This window comes from Drosophila obscura, unplaced genomic scaffold, assembly GCF_018151105.1.
Source record: "Drosophila obscura isolate BZ-5 IFL unplaced genomic scaffold, ASM1815110v1 contig_73, whole genome shotgun sequence".
Classification (NCBI taxonomy): Eukaryota; Metazoa; Arthropoda; class Insecta; order Diptera; family Drosophilidae; genus Drosophila; species Drosophila obscura.
In genome coordinates this window covers 5,899,943-5,919,031 of record NW_024542865.1, presented here as the reverse complement: position 1 = coordinate 5,919,031, position 19,089 = coordinate 5,899,943, and the positions used below count along the sequence as shown (strand labels likewise).

Below are 19,089 nucleotides of genomic sequence, written 5' to 3'. Positions count from 1 at the left end.
CCCTTGGCATTGACCGGTACGGTACGGTACGGACGGGTCGTCTGGTTGTCTGGTCGGGTAGCAGCAGCTCGTTCGTTCGTCTGTCGCATAATTAAAGCCACAATTGCGCTGTCCATCGTCCGGCGTCCCGTTGCCAGTGCAACGACTTCAATTAATGTGCAACACCATAATTGGCAGCGTGACCCCCGGGACACCCATTTGGCGACATGATTCTTCGGCCACTCGACACAGCAAATACCGAGCCGAGGCAGCCGAGTAATTATATTTTTGCTAGCACCCCAATTAAGCGCTTAAATCAAGTCTGTAATTTATTTAAAGTCTATAGAGAGTTTCGAAATAATAACAAAAAACAACATGAGTACTATAGAGAGGCAGAAGTGTGGCCCAGCATCAGCGAAAGTGTTGCCAGCAGTGTGAATTTAGTATGGTATGGTAGTTGGGTAGTCAGTCGCTTAGATCACGCCCCCGAGATCTTCAGACGATGAACTGTCAGTTGTGGAATTGTCCGATGTATCTTCACCCTCGCTGCTATCCATTGGTTGGTGCTGAAATATATCAGATTAAATATATTCAGCTATTTATTGGCCACTTGTCGTTGGGGCTACCTACCATCATAATTATTTCTGCATCCACTTTACCGAAGCGCAGCTTTATAATGCCATCAATGGCATCAAGTTTGGTAATCACTGCCGGATTGCGTTCCAACCCATTGACCAAGATCTCGCCCGAGATGGTGCGCATGCTCAGGACTCCCGGTCGATGCTTAAAATTGATTATGGAGGCATGCACAAGCTCCAAGGACTAAGGACACATATGTAAAGAAAAGGAAAAGCGAACACATTCTGCAGCGTACTCACATCATCGTCGATGCGAAACTCCAGACCTGCCTTGCGGCCAATCGAGTAGAGAGTTCCGGGTTCTAGATGTATGGCTGGGCCTCCCATTACACTTAAGCTCATAATAGATTCCATTCCGAAAAATATTTTATTTCTCACACACACGTCTGAGATAAACTGACTTGTAATAATAACTGTAACTGACACAACACTCTCATCCTGAATTGAAATTCCCAAATTCCTTTGATTTGATACGTTGGAAGTTAACTGTGTGGCAACGTCACAACTGTAGAGCAGCCAACTTCACTCAGAACAGTGCTGCCAGATGTCTGAAATTCCAGAATGCAAAGAAATGGAAATTGGAATTGGATTGGGATTGGAATTAAAATCTACGCAAAACTCTTTGAGTTTTCGAGTTGCTGTTGCAAAAATATATACAGCCAAAATAATCACTTGAATGATGAGTTTTTGTGGCCAGGTTTGGTCTACCATCAACCCATCAAGCATCAACAACATCATCATCATCATCAGCAGCAGCAACAGCAGCAGCAGCAACAAAGGGGAAGCAATTGCAGAGCCTCAGCGGCATTGAAATGGCTCATTAAATCCAACTCGTTGCGGTCTTAGCTCATTTGAATTTTTTATGGTTCGACTGGGCTACGACGGAGAGGAATGGGGATTAGCCGGAAGCACCGCCAAAGCAACAACAGATAATAATTGTTAATCATTTTGTTGTTGAATATCACGCGAGCATTCCAAAAAGCTTCCAAAAAGAAATATATCAAAAATCAATAGAATGAAAATAGCAACTGAAATTATTAGCATTGCCTTGATTTGATTTCTTTTACGTTTGTGGTGTTTTCCATCCCTGCAATTCATTCATCGACAGAATGTTGGGGACGCAGCACGTGTGAAGGGCTTCCTACCTATCGCCACAATGTCGCCCCCGAAAATCGCTGACCCATTTTACGGTGGGTATGGCTACGGGTATGTAGCATTTGTCTTACGGCCAACAAAAGCGAAACAAAGCGGACATAATGGAAGATACACAGAGGCGAAGAGAACCCATTGAGGGACAGACAGACCGAATGAGTCTTTGACTGACCATCGCGTCGTGTTCAGCCCAGCTCATGCTCTTCTGGTTGTATACCCTTTAAAATGTTGAACAAACGAGTATATGCTGTCTAGGAATCTTACCGGAAGGAAACTTATCGTTTGCTGCTAAGCCACACTGGAAAAAAGAGCGACTGAGCGACAGATAGTATGCACCAGAGGCGGTAGAGAATGTTTACACTCTCTGGAATAATGCTAGTAATGATCTAACAATAAAATAAACTTTCTAAACCCTCAGACTGGGGGTATACCTCTGGGTGGGGTATTTTTCCGTCGAATACCCATCGATCTATCTATGTGATGTATCTCCTAGCTGTACACCTGTTTCGTTGTTGCCATTGTTCTCAGTTCTCTAATTGAATTAGCCCACACAGAGCCCCAGTCGGTTTGGGGACTAAGGTCTCGCGATGTGAAGCCCCTGAAAGTCCCACCACGGTGGCCATTCTCCGTATTCCGTTTCATCCGCCAATTGCAATTTTTTCAGTGCGTTCGTTGCAAGTCTCTGTGGAAGTCGAAAGTCCCGAAACACAAGTCCGAGAAATAATCACATTATAAACCAAAAAAATTACATTAAAATATTACAAAATATATTATTATTATTGTGTCCTAAAGTGCGTATTTATTTTTTTTTCGTTGTGGCGTGTGGAATCGTGTGCATCGACTTTAAGCAAAAGTTTTGAGTTTTGAAGTGCCAGAATATAGATACCAAAAACCAAAAAAAAATAAAAAAAAAAAAACTAACAAAATGCCAGAGCGTCGTGTCAGTCAGCGTGATGTCGATGAGATTGAGATCGAGAGCGATGAGGAGGAGGAGAATCTTGAGCAGGGCGTTGGTCTGTCCGTACAATCGACACGGCGTCGCCGTCATTCCCCAATGGCCACGTCACGTGCCGGTGGTGGTGGTGGTGGTCGAATTGTTGGCAAAGTCCCCAATGGTAATCAGAATGAACGAACCCTCGATCGATTCCATGATGAGGGCGAAGATGCTATCTTTGAAGAACATGACCCAGAGAATGACGACGATGAGCTGGATGATGGCGAAATCGAGTTGCTCGATTAGTAAGTACATGATTATTATGTGTTCCACTCGTATGATTCCCCTTCCTGCCAACCCTCTGGCTTCCCCTAGAAACAAAAAAAAAAACTAGTTTCATTTGGTTCTATATAAATAAAAAAAAAAACATTAATCGCTAGTGCAATGACTCACCTGGCTACCTGGCTACGTTGCTTTTGGCTAGACCAGGCACTGTTTCTGCTGCTTCTCGAATTTGTTTCGAATTCAATCTAATATTGGTGTAAATTTGTTTCTATATTGACTATCATTTTGTTTTCTATCCAACAAAACTTATTTGATGTGAATTTCAATGAATCAATGGCACAGTGGTGATACGATCTGGTTAGATCTGGCCCAAATTAATATATCCAATACAAATTTCATATAAGTGTGTAATTTAAGCATAATTTAAGACCGTGTGGCAGCAGCTCGTTTAATTTCCAGAGAAAAATCTCTGATATGTCTGATATGTCCTCCTCTGCAGAGTCTTCCGCCATTTCGTTGCTTGCTGCCATCATGCATGTCCTTGGCCGCGGTTTTTGTCGTTGCCATTTCGCAGCTTAATTAAAATTAATGAAGTATGTACATACGCGTACGCCTGGCTCTCTCAGCACTCAGCACTCTCTCTCTCTCTCTCTCTCTCTCGCTCTGTCCTTGGCTGTTGGTGGTGTCAGGCCATTACCTGGATCAGCCCTGCAGGGCCTGTAAATATTTACAAAAATTTCGGGTTACATTTCAAGCGAGTTAATTGCGCAGAAAATCAGGCACAGAGCCCCCTCTAATGAAGATTGACCAGAAACAGCAGCCGGAGTCCCCAAATGCACTCACAGCCTCCGCCTAGTACTTGGAATCCTTTTTGTCGCTGTCTCACTTAGCAATTGAAAGCTATTAATCATTTGCGTGTGTTTTTTGTTTTGTTTGGTGCGAATGCAAATGAAATGTTGCCCAAAAAGTTTTGTGATAACAAATGAAATATGAATAAACATTTATGCAGAAGTCTACAAAGTACAAGCCCCCCACAGGAGACACACCCACACACATAAAAAATGGAGCAGAACGCACACTGTGTGGGGCACAGACACACTCTCTCCTGCTGCGCCATGCCACACAGCAGCAGCAGCACAGCAGCAGCAGCAGCTTTAATGCATCTGTGGGATGCAGCCTCAACGGAATGTTGTGGCATGTCGGGGAAGCAGCCGAAAAATGTGCCACAAAAGCAGCAGAACTATAGAAATTTCTACAATGCTGCGTAGAAAATTTTCGCTTTGAAAATGTTTTAAGAATAAATTGCAAAAGATGATGCCCCAGCAGGATACACTTGCAGCACTTTCAAATCCTTGAGAAGTGTTTGCGGAATATTCCCTAAAAAATATTTCATAAATGAGCAAAAGTATCTCTCAGATGCGTGGAGAGTATTTTCATAGTTTCCCCCAACCCCACACCAACCAGCACATTTTGCGTGCATCTCTCAAGGGTATCCTGCTGTATCCTCAGCATCCTGTCGGGGGGGGTGTGCAAGCGTACTTTTATTGCTGCCTTGCCATTCGCTTTCAGGCTCACAGTTTTTTGTTCGTAGTTTTCGTAGCTCTGAGGCATACTCCTGCAGAGTCCTGCCACTGCCACTGCCACTGCCACACATCGCACACATTTTACGGGAATGTGGTGCGTGGAGGGTTGGGGTAGGAGGGGGGTGGTCTTGCAAAAATATTTGATGCCTGCAGCGCATCGCTTTAGCCGCATCTCAACGATGTTGCAAAAGGTTGTTGCAAAGCTGTTATGCTTATTATACACGCACCCCCCTTCCCGCCCCATCAGCATATCCCATCGCCATTCAGAGACCTCCGGTTCTGCCCCGCCAATACCACTCCATAAAGAAAAAAACTGCTGCACATGCGAGCGACGAAGCGGTGGAGCAACATTTTAAGTGAAATTGCCCAAAAGCACGGGAAACGGTAGAATAAAAATATACATATGTATGTACATATGTATGCATGTATGTATGATTTTTATGGTGACACATGTACGCACTGTATACCCTGTAATCGATTGCGGTTTAGGCTCTTCAAGCAGGGCAATCGATTGATTTTTGTTTTTCAAATTTCATATATTTATAATTATATATTAATTAATTAATTATAATTATATTTTAGTAATATAAAATATATATTAAATTTAAATTAATTAATTAATTATAATTAAATCTCATAATTCTAGATTTAATTTTTTAATTTAATTTGTTAATTCTTCACGGAGAATTTATTAAATTATTAATTAATATTAATATATATATTTATTAATAAATAAATCTTTAGTTCTCTAGTTCTAGATTTAATTTGATGATTTAATTTGATGATTTAATTTGATGATTTAATTTGATGATTTAATTTGTAAATTCCTCATGGAGATTGGTTTCCTTTATCCCCCTATGCCTATTCCCTATTCCCCATATACCCAACCTCAGTTGCCTCTTTTTTCGATGCTCAGCATGGGTATTCATATTTTGCGTGTTCTATGTGGCGTGTGCGGGCGTCGGCGTGGGGGGCCCCATGTTTTTGTTGCTCCCACAGTATGGATGCCGCCGCCATTGGTCGGCGGGGGCTATTATTCGAAAGTTGCCTTCGGGCTGGACACTGCCACATATAAGGAGAGAGGCTATACGAGAATGGAGCGTGCGTGCGTGTGTCCTGCTACCGGAAAATGGATCCACAAAATTCTATTATGCCACATGCCTCGTGCTGCAGGCATCGCCGCCTGCTGCTGCTGTTGGATGCTCCTGATGCATATGCAGTTTTCTATTCGATTTGCTTGGACGCCGATTCGGTTTCATTTTCTGCATTGCGTTCTTTATCCTTTAAATAAAGGATTCTATTGATTTATATTGAGCGAATTTTTGCTTTTGGGGATTTCGCTCACTCAAAACTCTGCTGGGGAAAAATGCTGGAAATCCGCTTAAAACATGACGTTTATTGTCGGGCAAAAGCAAATATTTCCTCAAAAATATCTGTAAACAGTGAGTGGCAAAAGTATGGGCGCATAAAAAACAAAGAAATTCCTTAGAAAAGTTTTTTATTATAATTATTATTCTTTGGTGTTTATTCGATCGTTGAATAATCCTTTATTTTTTGGTATTTATATCCTTAAAGTATGTAGTGGACATTGTCCTTTTGCTACGCAACGTACGTCCCAAAGACCCTGCCGTTTCCTGTCTACTTTAATATTGATTTTCTCCATTTTATTCATCTTTCTCACTTAAACGACTTTTCTTTTATATTTTCTTTCTTGCTTCTTTTTTTTCTTCTCGTTTCAGCGATACGTGAGTACAACCCGAAATTTTTATGAAACAAAAGAAGTTGCGATGCTGCCACAGACTGTGGCACGCGCACAAAGGGACCACAAAACACCCGGGGGGGGCAGGGCGGGCACATTCACATTCCATCAGGTATTTACTTTATACCTCCCCCATTCAATGGCATCTGAATGCAGTTTCTCTTTTTTCTTTCTTTTTGTTTATTTGTGGGACAACATAATTAAATAGTTGATTAAATAATGAAAATAGTCTTTAATAATAGCTGAATTGTCTGTTTACCTGAAATTATAGACAAACATGTTGGGGGCATGATGTGGAAAAATAGATTAAAAATGGTTTGTATATTATTTATTTATATGTATTATATTTTAAAGCATACAGCATAAACCTTTAATTGCAGTTTCTATATAAAAAAGATCTTTAAGAATAATGGAAAGTATTTTATACTACTACATATATACATATGTCAGCATTGATGGACGATAATTAATATTTTATTGAACATTTTTCTTTATTTATGACTTCAATGTAAATCCCATTTTAGATTTTAGATGTTTGTTGCTGTGGAAATATATTTCTTAAAAAATTTATATTCGTGCAAAATGTATAAAGTTTTATAGATCAAATATCATAAACGATTATCCATTATATATAAATATGAAAAAAAGGAGCTGCCATCTGTTGCTCTCAGTCTCTTCTGATGGTTGTTTTCTATGCCGTTTTGTTGAGTAAAATTAAGCAGAAATTCAACGATTATCATTGATTAAACACTTGCCATGTCACAGCGAAAACAATTTAATGTTTTCACTTATTCCAAGATGCTTCTCCTCCCCCTCCAATTGCTGCTGCTGCTCATCATTCTCATGGTCTTGTCATAACAAATACATGTTTATGCATATGATTTATTTATGTCTTGACAACCAAACCAACTGATGTGGCACCAGGTTTTTGTACGAATAATCATCATACATATGTATTTGCAATAGCCAGCAACCGTGGGGCATGGGGCATGGGGCATGGCACATTATAACAAAAGCAGCCAGCAGCGAGGAGCCAAATGCATTGGATTGAGGCTTATGATAACCCTCCAATGGGGTGCCTGCCTGTTCCCCAGCAATAATTAAAGATATCTCCTGCTTGTGCAACACTCAGGTTTTGCAACACGTTTTTCCAGGAATTTCCACGCCCCCCCCCCCCCCTCACGAGTGCTTTTTTGTGGCGCGTTACGTATACGTACGAAAAACGTGTCCTTTAACGAAAGCTAAATTTGGTTTGGGGGGAATTGTTGTTTCGGGCTGCTGCTGCTGCTGCAAAAAAAAAAACCAAAAAGGAAAAGGGCAACAAAGGAAGAATATATGTACTTACATATATACATATGTACATGCATACATACATACATACATATGTGTAATGAAATGTGATATGGTTATTATACAATGTGGGGCTGCCACACACACAAAATGAATCCAATCGAAGCGAACCGAACCAAATCGAATCGAAAATGGATCCATAAGAGCAGTTGATTTTACGAGCCTTAAACATGACACTGAAATTAACTGCGAGGACGAATGCATGCGCAGATTTTTATGACAGCCCCCACCACCCACCACATAAAGGGTTGGGGTGGGTGGTGTGGTGTGGTGTGGGGTTGGTGTTGCGGATGCGCTGAATGAAGCAGCAATCCGCAAGCAGCAAGCAGCGATCCGCAATCCACGTGCAAGTGTGGAGTGAAGCGGAATGCCAAAGGCTGGGATTTCCGCCGGCGAGGCAGCAAACTCTTCAAACTCTGTGTGTGTGTGGCTCAGATCCCACTCCCACTTTTATGGCCAAAATTGTACTAATGGGTATCGATGGTCGCTTGGGCTACAAAATCAAATCAAATTGGCACAAATTCCCTTTGGTTTTGGTGTCCTGGCAGCCTGATGGCCTTGCCTTCAGCCCAGAGATGATTGTCTCGCTATCGGCATCCAGCAGAGCCAACTTGCCATTACCTGAGGCACTGGCACATCTTCGCCAGGCGTGGCGAAGTTGGACAATCTTTTGCCACCTCGCCTGCGCGAATCGTAACCGTAAAGTGTGCTTAAGTCCAAGCGGAGAGCAGTAGTGCCAATCCAATACCCACTTACCCTTTGTTCGTGCCGCAGGCAATGAGATCCATTTTATTGTTCCACTCCATGCGCTCCACAATGTCCTCGCTCCACAGGTCTTGTTGCCAGCACCGAGCAGTTGCATGGAGCTTCTCTGTGTCATTTTTCTCTGCCTTTCAATGCCAAAGCCAATCCAGATCCTCTACATAATTGTTTGCCATTTATTTACACTTTGCTGGCGCCGTCTGTCGAACCGGCACTCGCCAAGCTATATTGAATACAAGGTACGGTACTTTTAAGCGCAGGTCAAGCCAGATCAATATCACAAATCAAAATCCAAATCAGCCAAAAAATTACTCCATTAGCCAATTAGCAAAGAAAACATTTTGCAACCATTTAATTGTACGATTTTTCCGTGCGTCTATCGATTAAATTGCGCCCCAGGGTCACCTATCCGTCCGTGTACCGCACCTCTCAGCGAATATACCTTGCGAGTAGCAAGAAAGAGGAGGTGCAACAGAAGGACAAGAACAAAATGGAGAAGGAGAGAGACAGAGCTATAGGCGTACATTTTGCGAATTGTATTTTACTCGACTGCCGAACTTTTTTTTTTGTGTTTTCTTTCTAGGCCTATTTGGGGGGGGGTCCAAATAATAAACAAAGTGAATATTTCATACCTTCCGATTGTCATATATTTCACATACAAAAAAAAAAAATAAGTCAAGCGCATATTTGCTTTTAGGTCCCCGTTGGATCTTCCTTAAGTTGTACAAATAATTTCTATGTTTATCCCTCGCGAACAACAACAACAACAATGCTGGATTATTTTCATATTTTCTTAGTCGTCAGTCGTCTGCTTCTCCGATTCGAAGTGCCTTGCTGTTGTCTCCCTTATGCGGCGGCTTCTTCTGCTTCCCATCGTTCTTGTTGTTGCTGTCCTCGGCCTCTTCTACTTCTTCTTCTTGTTCTGTTTGCATCCTCTCTCCTCTTTTGTGGCTGGTCCGCCACGCCGCTGTTAGTCAGAGCTGTAGCTGTCGGCGCCGTCGTCACCGTTGAAATTTTCTGACTGCCAGGCGATGCGCTCCTCGTAGAACGCAATCACAACCTGTGGGCAGCGCTCGTTGGCCAGTTTGGCAGGCACCAGATCGGCCTGATCGCAGCCCACCCACTTTACCAGGAACATGAGCTCGCCCAGCGCATCGGTGGCCGCCAGTATTTTGGCCGGCTTCAAGCCGCGATCAAAGCCCATGATCGCATTCGCATTCACATTCATTGCCCCTGGCTCGTCGTCGCTGCGAACATTTTCTGGCGTTGCGACTGTTGCCACGCGGTTCTCGGGCTGCTGCTGCTTCTTCTTCTTCTGCTTCTTCTGCAGTCTCACCGACTTTTCGTATTTGGCTATCAAGGCCGGGCAATCCAGATTCTCCGCAGGCTCCCAAGTGTTTTCACTGGCAGGATAGCCGCGCCACCTCAAAAAGTATTCGGTGCGTCCATTTACAAAACGTTTGTCCTCCACGCGATGCACGACATACGATGTCATTTTTCTGCTGTTGCTGCGTTTTTTTCTCTCCGCTGTCCGTTCAATCGTGTAGTTTTATGCTTTATGCTGTGACGCCTGCACGGATGGTGATGTGAGGGCCCCCCCGGCGCCCAAAGAACTATCGAAGACGCTATTGATAGTATCGCTGTGTTGTAGAATTGATTGTGCGAAATATCGATAGTTTTTTTTTGGTTTGATCAAAAACCCGCAAAACAAATGCAGGTTCAAAGCTTTAAATTTTCCCCAGACGTTTTTTTGCTTGCTAATCGTTGGATTTCTTCATTGCCCGATCGCTTTGTGTGATAATTAAATATTTAAATATAAAAGTTATTATTTAAAAACATCTTTGTATTGCAGCGGCGAAACTCTACACTGTGCAGGGTATCCAAGCAGCTCTCCAGCTTTTATTTTTGACCATGCTGGGCTGTCTATTCGGCGCTCGTCCATGGGGACGATCAAAGAATTTTGGTACTTGGGACCCTGGCAAAAGGCAATCAAAATCCAGCCTCAGGGTCTCTGTGCCGGGGCATTATTGCTGCCTGTCGGTTGTCGGTGATGCTGCTGCTGCCTGCCTGCATGTTGCATGTAGCAACAGTTTTTGGTGTGTGCCCGTCGATTGCATCGCTGATTTCATTTGCTCTTTGGCCTGGGACTTTGTGTTTTCGTTCACTGCTTTTTTTTTTCTTCTTCTAATTTACAGCGGATATGGGATGCAGAGCGAATGGGTATGGGGTTGGGGTTGGGGGATGGCGGATGAATGTTGTGTTGTGTTGTGTTCATAAATATGCTGATTCGCTGTGCTGTGCTCTCGAAATGAAATGAAAATTTCGGCTTGAGCTCCGCGCCACTGCTGGCTGCTGGCTGCTGGCTGGCCCCCGTAAATGTCCTTCTGGTGCTTGTAAATCTCCACTCGATTCCACTCGCCTGCTGTCTCTCCTTCCGCCTGTTTGTCTTGTCTGTCTTTTCTGACTGTCTGTCGTTTCTGTCCCCCTGACTGTCTGTCTGTCTGCCTGTCTGCCTATGTGCTGGCATTAATAATGTAAACGTTTTAATATTTAATATTACGCATACGACATGTTGCGCCATTTCTTTTTATTTTTATTTATTTTTTTTTTTTGTAAGCTTCTCAACATTGCTCTGACATTTAAATGAATTTTCGATAATTTCGTTGTCGGCTTTTTCGGGGTGTCTTTGGGGTTGGAGAGGAGGCCGTTGTTGCATGCCACCAACAAGCACTTAACGCCTAGCCCAAAAAGGACCCTCGTCTGCCCACTTCCGCTCACACACACACAGGAGGTCCCTGGGCATGGGCATGGGCATGGGAGGGAGGAGCGGTGTGCAAAAAAAAAAAAAAAAGAAGGAAAAACCTGCTCCCTGAAAATGGCATTTGTGCAAATCTAATAAACAGCGAACCGCATTAAATTTGACACTGAGGTGCGGGATGAATGGATGAATGGAATGGATGCTTGCTCGCATGCATGTGAATATATGGGAAGGGGGTGGGTGGTGTGTGTTGGGGGAGATGTGTCAATTTTTGGGGGGGTTTAGTGGCGATACGTTCATTAAAGTCGCCGTACAAAGAGAATCTTGTGCTGAGCAGTTGAACGAATCGCTTGACGCTCTCTTATTTATTTTATTTATTTTTAATAAATTTATTTTATTTACTTTATTTATTTTATTTATTTATTTATTATTTATTATTCAAGGCCGATTCTGAACTGTCTCTAAGCGATTTAAAATGGATTGATTTTGATCAAATTCATAACTAAAGCATAACCGATTCATAACCGAACCAAAAACCGATTCGGAAAGATTCAAAGCTGAGGCATAACCCCCCTTTTTTATAACCGATTCTAAATCGATTTAGAACGGATTTATATTAAGAGGATTCATAACCGTTTCATAACCGTTTCAGAACCGATTCGTAACTGTTTCCAGAACCGTTTGATAATTGCGGCCCAGCCCATTACAGCAAACATAATTCTATATTTAAAGCCACTCCTTTTTTGTTTGTTTTCTTAGCCGTTTTAAAATTGTTAAGCCATATTTCATGGAAAAAACTGAATACCCTGCTGCAAGAGAAAGGGTATATTTTTTGCACATTTTTCCTTGAGCGAATCCATGTATGACACATTTTGCTTCTGGGATTTGGCGGCCAAAGGAAAGCATCCTTTTGGTTTTATTTTCTTTTTTTTTTTTGCTTTTGCCAAATTAACATATCGCACAGTCGTCGCAGCGTCGCAGCGTCGCAGCGTCGTCCTTGCCGCTTCGCTCTGCTCGACTTGCCACTTTGAGGCGCGACCTTATGTGGCTTTGTGTGTGTCTGCGGGGGGCTGGGAAAGGGGCCATGGCGCATGAATCCTAGGCCTATGGGCCATTGACTGGCTGTCGCAGTGTGGCCCGGCCTGCAGCCAAGATGTTTTCTTTTTTTTTGTGCGCCAAGCTTCATGGTTCATGAAGCGTCAGGCGAGCAGAGCAGACAGGCAGCGAGAGAGAGAGAGAGAGCAGAAAGAGAGCAGAAAGAGAGAGAGCGAGAGAGAGACCCTTAAAGAGGAGCCTTGCACTCTTTTAAAATCGTTTAAACATTAACCTTGAGTTTTGTTTTTGTTTTTATTGAACGGAAAAATAAACATTTCACAGCAGGGGCCAGGGCCAGGGCCAGGGCCACTGCCAGACTGGGTCGCTGTCTCCACAGGGGCGTCCTGCTGCTGCTGCTCCTACTCATCCTCCTCATCCCGATCGTCGCTCTTATCGGTGTAGGAGACCCAAGCGTCGTCTGACTCGTTATCCTCTGTTGGCTTTTCCGTCACAGTTTTATTCTCCGACTCGCCGACGCCGTCGCCTTCGTTCAAATCACGATACTGGGGATGATCGAGCTGCACGGGCGCCGGCTCCTCCACTTGCAGCTTCAGTTCCTGCTGATGATCGACACCCAAATACGAGTCGGAGCGCAGGCAAACCGCAAAGGTGTAGGCGCCCGGCAGCGCGGGCGCCATGAACTGCAGCTTGATCTCCTTGGAGTCGACCAGATCCGTGATGTGACAGAGGCCCGTGATGATGGAGTGCTTGCGTCGGTCACAGATGTAGAGCCACCAGTACTCCTGCTTCCGGTCGGGAAACAGCGGACAGTGCACCTCGTGCGATACCTTGGAGGGGAATAGGACGGGCGGCTTCTGCTTATGCGCCGCCTGGAGGCGCTCCCATTCCTCGTCATCAGCGTTGTCCGGCTCGTCGGCGCGATCCTGGCAGCCATCGCCGGTGGCATTCGATTGTGTGCCGGCCTTTGTATGCTTCTTCCTCTTGGCCCTGCCGCCACGTCGACTGTGGCGGAGCCACGCTGCGCCCGGCCTATCCCCGGGCGCCGTCTCTGCACTGCCGGCGGCGGCAACATCCTCGGCTGCGGCTTCAACGCCAGTGTCGAGCAACGTCCCCATATGCAGGCGTCTGATGGTAATGGTGGCGGTGACAATGGATCCAGCGGTCACCACACGGCCCTCCCAATCGTCCAGCACCTCACAGTGGACGGACATCTCGATCAGGGGCATGTGGCCGAGCACCCGCATGGCATTCGCATACTCAGCGTCATTGAGGGTGCGCAGCAGCGTGCGACGATCGCGTGGCGACAGCCTGGCGAAACGCTCCATACTGTTGCTGGCGATGGCCAAGTCCTTGCGCTGCCGGACCAGCGCATGGACAAGCGGATCGTTGATATGCGGCAGCTGCATTAGCGGCGACTTGTCCTCCCACACCGCCTGGACGAGCATCGGCAGCAGCTTCATCACATTCTCAAAGGCCTCGGCGTTCGGCTGGAAACCGAAATGGCCGCAATATGCCAGCTGCGCCATTTGACTCAGGGACTGGAGCAGGCCCTCGATGAGCTGCGGACACAGGCGCACAATCAGCTGGCGGTCGCGTTCCAGCGTCGCCGGCTTCAGGCTCAGACGCGTCAGATGCGCATGCAGAATGGTCCTGGCCTTGATCGCGTACTTCAGGCAGAAGGGTTGCTCCTTGGTCCTGACATCGAGTCTACTGAGGTGTCGCAACAGGGCACGCAGCTCCAGGTTGTCCGATTCGCGCATCACCATCGCCGCATTGTATCGGCGATTGAATTCAAAGCTGGCCGACAGCAGCATCAGGGCACGCCTCACCCCCAGTGGCTTATTTTGGTGTAGGATCAGAAACTGTTGCTCGATGGTGGCCCTCAGCACCTGGCCCGAGTAGCGCATGGCGCCCCGCCACCAATACGACACCACCAGGGGCAGGGGCACGGTGATGAGCACAGCGTAGAGGCACAGCACCCACAGACCGTACTGCGCAGACACCAGCCATGCGGGCAGGGCGATACCAAGGGTGACCACCTCTGGGCCATCTGGTTGCCCATTCTGCTGGTAATTGTTCAGCCCATCGCCGGTGGTGAGCTCCGTGTAGGCTTTGGTCAGCCGAATGAATGCCGCCTGGTCGCCGGTCACTTTGTCGGGATGTAGAACCAGCACGAGCTGGTGGTACGACTGACGGATCTCCTGCAACGTTGCCTCTGGTTGCACCTTTAGTATGTGGAATGGATTAAAGATGTCCCCCACCGCGGGCACCTCGAGGTGCTGCTCCTTGGACGGCGCGCACACGGCCAGGGAGGCCAGCAGGATCCATGCCGCAACGAGGCCTACGCGAAAGAGCCACAACAGAATGGGCCGCAACGGATGCACCTTGGACAGACGCTGGTTCTTCTTGATGCACTCCCCACAAAGGCATCTGATTCTGTTTGTGATGTATTGTGATCCGGCATCGATGGCTTTAGGCCAGCCCAAGTAGGACAAGGGTATCATTGCGATGGTCCAGGCGGCCAGCCACACAAAGTAAAACATTGAGCCATCATTGTCATAATGGAAGTGTGGATCGTCCATGATCTACAGGATGTATTTGGCAATCAATCAATCAATCAATCAATCGAAGGTTCCGTCTTCTTTTCGGTAGTGGCAGTGGAAGCGTCTTACCTTTACGCCCTGTGCGGGGAGTGTGTGGGGTTGTCAACGCTTTTTGCTTAATTTTGGATAACTATTTAAACTATTTAAAACTGTGTGAAATCAAAGAATCAATGCGAAATTCTAGCTATTGCTAGAGCAACTATTCTATGAATTGTGTGTTTAGTTTTTACTCTCTTTGTAGAGTGATGGGAAATGTTCCAGGGCCTGCTCTCTCTCCCAGTATTTCTGCTCTGTCGCCTGACGATCAGGCAACGCTCTAAGGATGCCACTCTGATGTTTTTTTGGCATTGGTTCTGCATACTGGCACTTTTCTTTACTTTTGTCTACTTTTTCCGGTGCTTTTTCTCCACTTTATTCAAATGATTTATTGTGTGCCATGAATGGCTGACTAATACCCTGTAAAAGTAGAGTACTAAAGGGACATTAATTTCACCCCCCCCCAAGCAGCGAGTATCCTTTGGTCCAGCCTGCAGTCCCAGCTTGTATTAGTTTTGATTTGTTGCAGTTGTTTTTGTTTCTATCCTGCACAACAAAAAACCATTTCATTTGAATAATGTAAAAACATTTTCGTTACCCAACCAGCAGCCAACACCCACCCACCACCCACCACCCACCATTACCCACTGTCATTGTTCCTGTGAAGTTCCCATAGTTTTTTTTTTTTTTTGTTCTGGGTTTTTGCCATTTAAACTGCTCTCCAACTGCTGACATTCGGCAGAACGAAACGAATTGAATGCCTTTGTCTGCCGACAGAACTTGCAGGACCAATCTTATAGACAAGGCACTGGGGGGGGTGGCATGGCATGGCATTGATTGCCAATTGATGGACAGAAGACACAGACAAAATAGACACACACACAGATGCCCAGGCAAAGGTTGAACAAAAATTATTACCAGGAATCAGAGGCAGAAGCAGAAGCAGCTTTAATCGGTGTCCAATTGGAGGTAACAACTTGATTGTCAGCAGGTGGCATTTTCTAATATATGTAAATTATTTTCTCGTGTGCCCAATTTTAACTCCCCCCCCCCAGTACCACCCTTCCCAAAAAAATCACCTGCAGAAGCCCCTAATTATGTGCACTTTTCTTTGTATTGTTCGTGTGGCAGCAAAAAAAAAAATAAAAAGAATCGTTGCCTTTGGGACCGGCAGAAGGACATCCATTGATAGTGGGGGTGGGGGTGGGGTGGGGGGGCATTCGTTTCGCCTAAAAGTGTGCCACATTGTCCGTGTCGTAGATATTATTGCTTGTGTCGTATCAATTGGGAGCAGCAGTCAGAACGGGACACTACGGGACACGTAGTATGAAATGAATAATTTGTTATCCCCGTCCCCGCCCAGGTGCTTCTCTATTTTGCCTGATTTTGTGGCACATGGTAATTGCCCCAATGGCAGACAATATGTTTGTGGGTCACACTGACTCCCCCACAAAGAACGGCTTCACATTTGATTAGATTAGTGACTAATCAGCAAGCGCGTTTCGCTTTGTCGATTAGTGGCCAGCAATTAATTGAGATGCTTCTCTAGGGTTTAATCACGCGCTTTGATTGATTTAAATGGATTTTGTGTGGCCATTTCGACACATGCCAGTTATGGCTATTTAATAATCGGGTTATGGCCTCTATAGGCACGCCGATACAAATTATTATCGAATATTTTTGACGATTTTTGTGTTGCTTTGTTGTTATATAAGAAAAATTATAGAATAATTATTAAATTATAGAATATTTTGTATCAATTATGGCATCGATTTTTGATAGATAATGCGGCATTCAGTCATTCCATTTACAAACCCAACCCCCCACTTTTAAATGATTTTTTATATGATTTTATTAAGAAATCAAAAAACGAAGCAAAAATCCAAATTTCGCATGGTATCGATAATTATCGACTGGGTGGGCAGCCTGTGCTCTTTTGGCAACTGTACTTTGGTGCAATCCGAAGCCATCGGGCGCTCAGCAAATGGTTTGGTTGCAACCAGAAACCGACGCCAACAACCAGTAGCGCTTGCTGCTCTCCCACGCCGACCGCGTGCGCCGCCTCCTCCGTAATGTGCCAACTGTTGAGTTTCCTTCCGCTTCCGACAGACGCCGACAGAGACCTGGCAGAGAGTGGGACAGCTGCAGCCAGAGAGTGCTCAGAGCGAATGAGATGGCTAGAGGAGAGAGGGCGCGTGGGCGAGTGGATGAGTGGGCCCCAGAGAGATAAAGAGAGAGAGAGAGAGAGACAGAGAAGAGCCTGCCTGATATGGCCTTTTAGCCATAATCTATCTCCCTCTCTGTCTGGCGCCCACCCACACACACCGCTCTCTCGCTCACAGGCGGCCCCGGCCGGCAGGCAGGCCGCCTGCTTACAGGTGTTTATCGTGTGGCCCTCGTGTGTGTGTGCGCGCCTCGGCTCCTAAAACCCGAAGATGCCTTCTCTCGGCTTTTTGGCTTTCGGGTCTGTGCGGCGGTCGTCTCTCGCCGGCGTGTACGGGTGGGGATTGCGCCGTTATATTCCTGGCGTCGCTGCGCTTTGGCCTCAGTTTCATTTGAACAGTGGACAAGGCACGTTGTGCCCCACAGCAGCGAACAAAAACAAAACACTGAGACTCAACTCCAAAAACTCAACTCAAACCAAAACCGAAACCGAAACTGAAAAACTCAACAGAACCGACACGGAACCGAACTCGCTCTCTCTCTCTCTCTCGCTTCATCAGCCAACACACACGATTGCATCTTCGATTGCGCATATAACTTCATTCCCGACAATCCTTCTTGACAGACATCGAAACACTCTGAACAACTCAACATCAAAATTTCCAAAAACCTTAAAAATAAATTTTTTTTAACTACAAAATTTTCTAAAACAAAATTTTCAAATCAATTTTTTTTTTCTGTGAGTGTTTGTGCTTTTAAAAATCTTTCAAAATCCAAACTTAACTTCGTAATTGGCCCAACAAAACAAATTCGAAATAAATCCACGAACCAAAGTTAAAAATTAAAAACAAACAAACGTATTTTCCAAAAAAAAAAACAACTCAAAATTATTGAAATTGTTGTAAACTTAAGTTTGGTTTTTCTTGGTTTGACGCTTACGTTTCTGTTGTTTTTGTTTTGTGTTTCCTGTGAAAACTAATTCGATTCTTTCACGTACAAACATGTGCACAAAATTCTCGCTGGATTCGAACGACTAGAAAGTGCGTTGCGTCCGTTAGAAATTTCGGATTCAAAAACAGGTAAATATTTGAATCTACTTTCTTTGAATATTTTCAAAACTAAAATTTATGCTGCAAATTCTTGACTAATTTCGTGAGAGTGGTGTGTGATGATGTGTGGTGAAGTGTGTTGTTTGGGCATCTGAAAACAAACAGTTTTCAAACGGTTGTTCCAGTTGTTGCTGAAAGATTTAATTGAATATTTTTGATAATGAATTTTGATAATGAATGAAATGCACTTTTGTGATAAGATAATGATAGATAATGAATTTTGCTAATGAATGAAATTCAGTTTAGTGATTTTTTTTGTAAATATTTGAATTTTTATAGGATCAATTTAGTGAATATATTAAAATATTTTAAAAAAATCTGAAATTTTTCAAAGAAAATACAAGTTTTTATTTATTAATTTGGTTTATGTTAAAAACTTTAAAAACAGTATAGGATGGTATGTTAGCCATAGCTGCTAAGACTTTGGGCTGAAATAAAACGTAAATGTTTTAATTATAAAAAGTAAATCTTAAAAATGAAACATTTTATATTGAATTTTTGTTGCAAAACTATCACAAATTCTTAACTGAAAAAGTAACAGTATCCGTAAGTATACCATAAATATATTACCGTTGCATATTAATTATTCTACATTTTTTTGTTTACATATTCTATAAACATTAATAATTTATTTGTGAATTTTTTATACAATACTTTTTTTTTTATAGGTTTTTTTAAATAACATTTTCCGTTTGCGCTTGAACAATTCTCATTTTCATTTCCAGTTACTGTTTTCTTAACGGAAATCAATTGATAAGCAAATTGTCTGCGAAAAGAAATAAAACAAAAAAGAGATCCCTGTCCTTCCCTATTAAAAGATGATTTAAATCACACTGCTAACATTTTCTGGCCTTGAATGCATGGCAGGAAAAACTACATGCAACAAGAGCGACTCTTTCTGTGGCTTAGGATCTCCTCTGTT

General features: G+C 44.1%; 3 protein-coding genes across 3 annotated transcripts; all 3 read right to left on the bottom strand.

Moving 5' to 3' along the window:
• Window positions 1-295: 295 nt before the first annotated feature.
• Window positions 296-1,043, bottom strand: LOC111067007. Its single transcript, XM_022356014.2, has 3 exons — window positions 858-1,043; window positions 610-801; window positions 296-545 (listed from the first exon to the last, which is right to left on the bottom strand). Exons 1-3 carry the CDS (start codon window positions 969-971, stop codon window positions 453-455), a joined length of 399 nt encoding a protein of 132 aa, XP_022211706.1. The 5' UTR covers window positions 972-1,043; the 3' UTR covers window positions 296-452.
• An 8,028-nt stretch (window positions 1,044-9,071) lies between these two features.
• Window positions 9,072-10,012, bottom strand: LOC111067006 (chromobox protein homolog 1-like). The gene has a single exon (XM_041595427.1). The coding sequence runs from the start codon at window positions 9,935-9,937 to the stop codon at window positions 9,413-9,415; it is 525 nt and encodes a 174-aa protein (XP_041451361.1). The 5' UTR covers window positions 9,938-10,012; the 3' UTR covers window positions 9,072-9,412.
• Window positions 10,013-12,592: 2,580 nt separating this feature from the next.
• On the bottom strand, window positions 12,593-15,069 carry LOC111067001 (translocation protein SEC63 homolog). Its single transcript, XM_022356007.2, has 2 exons — window positions 14,929-15,069; window positions 12,593-14,841 (listed from the first exon to the last, which is right to left on the bottom strand). The coding sequence occupies exon 2, from the start codon at window positions 14,836-14,838 to the stop codon at window positions 12,655-12,657; it is 2,184 nt and encodes a 727-aa protein (XP_022211699.2). The 5' UTR covers window positions 14,839-14,841; window positions 14,929-15,069; the 3' UTR covers window positions 12,593-12,654.
• Window positions 15,070-19,089: the final 4,020 nt, after the last annotated feature.

Bases quoted from the DNA above. Each gene is read 5' to 3' on its own strand.
- LOC111067007 (XM_022356014.2), bottom strand. From the start codon at position 971: ATGGAATCTATTATGAGCTTAAGTGTAATGGGAGGCCCAGCCATACAT. The intron at 802-857 runs GTGAGTACGCTG...ATGTGTCCTTAG, and splicing joins AGTTTCGCATCGACGATGAT to TCCTTGGAGCTTGTGCATGC. The intron at 546-609 runs GTAGGTAGCCCC...GATATATTTCAG, and splicing joins ATGCAGAAATAATTATGATG to CACCAACCAATGGATAGCAG.
- LOC111067006 (XM_041595427.1), bottom strand. From the start codon at position 9,937: ATGACATCGTATGTCGTGCATCGCGTGGAGGACAAACGTTTTGTAAAT.
- LOC111067001 (XM_022356007.2), bottom strand. From the start codon at position 14,838: ATGGACGATCCACACTTCCATTATGACAATGATGGCTCAATGTTTTAC.